The 2,723-nt window shown below is 45.6% G+C and overlaps 1 protein-coding gene across 1 annotated transcript; it reads right to left on the reverse strand.

The window, feature by feature from the left end:
- Nucleotides 1-59: 59 nt before the first annotated feature.
- Nucleotides 60-2,719, reverse strand: LOC111652364 (insulinoma-associated protein 2-like; the record flags this gene model as incomplete). The annotated part of the gene is made up of 1 exon (XM_023402616.1): nt 60-2,719. A coding segment is annotated over one exon (1,221 nt), but the record flags the coding sequence as incomplete, so codon positions are not given.
- Nucleotides 2,720-2,723: the final 4 nt, after the last annotated feature.

Here is a 2,723-nt window from a genome sequence, read left to right on the forward strand (position 1 = left end):
TGTGTGTGTGTGTGTGCAACAAATTATAAAAAATAAAATGACAGAGAACTTATTGATCATACTGTATTACCATTTATTGACAATAATTTTGAATAAATTTCACATTCAACTTCAAACATATCAAAATAGTACTAGGCTTCTGAGAACCACAATTACATTTTAGCATCATGAAGGCATTTAGCAAATATTTGAACAGTATTTTATAATCATTGAACACAAAAGACATTTTTACTAGCAGTACTAACATTAAATGTTCCATTTCTGTATGAAAATATTTTATAGCTGATAGGTTAACCGGCACATTTACTATAAAAGGCATATTCTGTCTGATGATCTGATTATTTTCTCTTTGTGTGTTACTGTTTTTTATCGTTCACTGTACATGAAATAGAGTCTCAACTGGAGACATTGATTCTGTCTCCAGTTTTCAGGTTACGGAAGGTCACTTTCTAAAATGCGATCACAGGTCACTGATTATGGTCTGGCTCTGCTTAACTTATTACACCAGTCAGTAATGTAACCCACTGCACTGCCTCTTAACATCAGTGTAATCTGATTACTTTGCCACAGAAATATGTAGAACATGAGCTTAAACATCTGCCGCATGTAGCGAGAGCTGTGTTATTCATTGCTTTAGTATATATGTAACAGTATTCCTACTTTCTGTAGTCATGATCAAAATTCTGTCAAATTTCAGCATGTCACATTCGCTCAGTTGTCACAGTTGAGTTTTAATGTCAAATCATTTACAGAGCAAAGGTTTATTATGAGACGGAGCGAGAGAAGCTGAAAAGAGATGGCTCTCTCAGTACAGATTACAAATATACAAAGTGTCTGATTTATGATTGTGTGATGGACTAATCCGTGTAACAACAAATTAAATACTGAGATAGTTATCAAAGGATTTCAACAAAAGAAATTTGAATAAAGGACGGTTTAATTTCCCTCCAGTTTAAAATGTTTATCATATAATAATCCTGTTTTTACTTTATCAAGGAGCATCCAAAATCTGTTGACTGGAAATATCCCTTTTTTTTCTAGCAAAGCAAGATAGGTTCACTCATGATAATATTACAACCCTGCTTGTTCACTTTTGTTTGCAGATATGGTTTCAGTATCATGGACATGGGTACCATGGGTTTGGTTAATTTGTTTTCACTGAGTTATTTATTTAGTTTCAGCACTATGGACAGTTGCAGTTTAACTATCAGTGTTATATTTAATTTTATAGTGTCAGCATGTGGACCATTGTGAAACAACTTACAAGTCAGATTGCATACTGATCTTGAAACAAAGGCACAGTGACTCAATCCGTATCCTGTTACACTAATGATATACTTTTTGTCTTTAAACCACAACTGAAACAAACAGGCCGAAATTACAACAGAACCAGAGCCAATATAAATGTCGACATGAGTGTGAATGAAAACAACTACTTAATAGTTTCCCCGTAACGGCAATCGATGACTTATCAATCTGTTTGCTTCAGTGTCTGTATCTACGGCCGCACGGTCATCTGCAGCAGCATCACCTGCCGGTTCTCGGTGGGATGAGACTTGTTGATGTGTCTCGTGAGCCCCGGGGAGCTGAAGAACGTGGACGGACAGTGTTTACAAGTAAAGATCTGTTGTTGCTGCTGCTGCTGCTGCTGCTCGCATTCCCCAGTGCCGCTCTCCTCTCTGTGCGCGTGGAAAACGTCTGGCCTGAGTCCTCCTCCCAGTGTTCCCGCCAACAACTCGTCCCTCATCGCGTGCCACAGACGGTGCTTGTCCCTGATTTCAACCGACGGGAAGCGCGCGCCGCACAGGTGACACAGGAACACTTGGCTCTGTCCGCCGCTGTTCTCGCGCGCCTGACCATAAGATGGTGGGGGCGGAGACGCTGCTGCTGTCATCTCGTGTGCGGCTAGGTGTTTCTTGAGGTAAGCCTGTCGGCGGAATTTCTTCCCACAGTACCGGCACTCGTACACTTCCTCCTCCGGTAACGACTGGACAAACGGCAAAGGAGGATGAGAGAGTGACGGTGGCTGCTGCTGGGGCAGCTCCGCGCGCTCTTCTGGGTTGCCATTCAGCAGCAGGAGACTGGACGGTGGGCTGTCCGCCGCTCTCACCTGCTGCTGCAGATCCAGACAGCTCTCCCCCGGGTTACGGTAATGAGGCGAGGAATCATAGTGAGGAGGCGCGAGGCTGTCGTTGTCGGGGCTGTCACGAGACCGACCGTGAAGCAGGAGCAGGGACGGCTCACGCCTGACGCGGGAGCTGTCCAGCGCTCTGTGGTGCTGATTCGTGTTAATGCGCAGCAGCTCGTTCTCTTTGCCCTCCATCTCCAACGGCTGCCTCTCGTGCTGAATGAGCCCTCGTGCCTCTTTTAACGGCTGGCTCTTGTTTGTCTCTGCTCCTTGGTTGTTTACCGGACGGGGTTTGTGCCAACGGCGGTGGGAGGCCAAGTTGGCGGGGCAGCTGAAGACTTTGTCGCACTCGGGACACCGGTACTCCACGCGCACTATGCGAGAGCACTTGTGCTGCGCGAGGGAGAAAGGGTCCGGGTACTCCTCTTTACAGAGCTGACAGATGAATTCTCCCAGCGGTTGATTCCCGGTGGGAGCAGACGACTTCTCCCGCTGTCTCCTCAGCTCGGGGCTCTCCTTCTTGATCCGCAGACCCAAAACCGGCGAGGTCGTGACCTCATCCTCGAAGTTGAGTTTCCGGTTTACTTTGGGTTTC

This window comes from Seriola lalandi, unplaced genomic scaffold (assembly GCF_002814215.2).
Source record: "Seriola lalandi dorsalis isolate HSWRI2012SDOR001 ecotype SW California unplaced genomic scaffold, Sedor1 jcf7180001973563, whole genome shotgun sequence".
Lineage (NCBI taxonomy): Eukaryota > Metazoa > Chordata > Actinopteri > Carangiformes > Carangidae > Seriola > Seriola lalandi.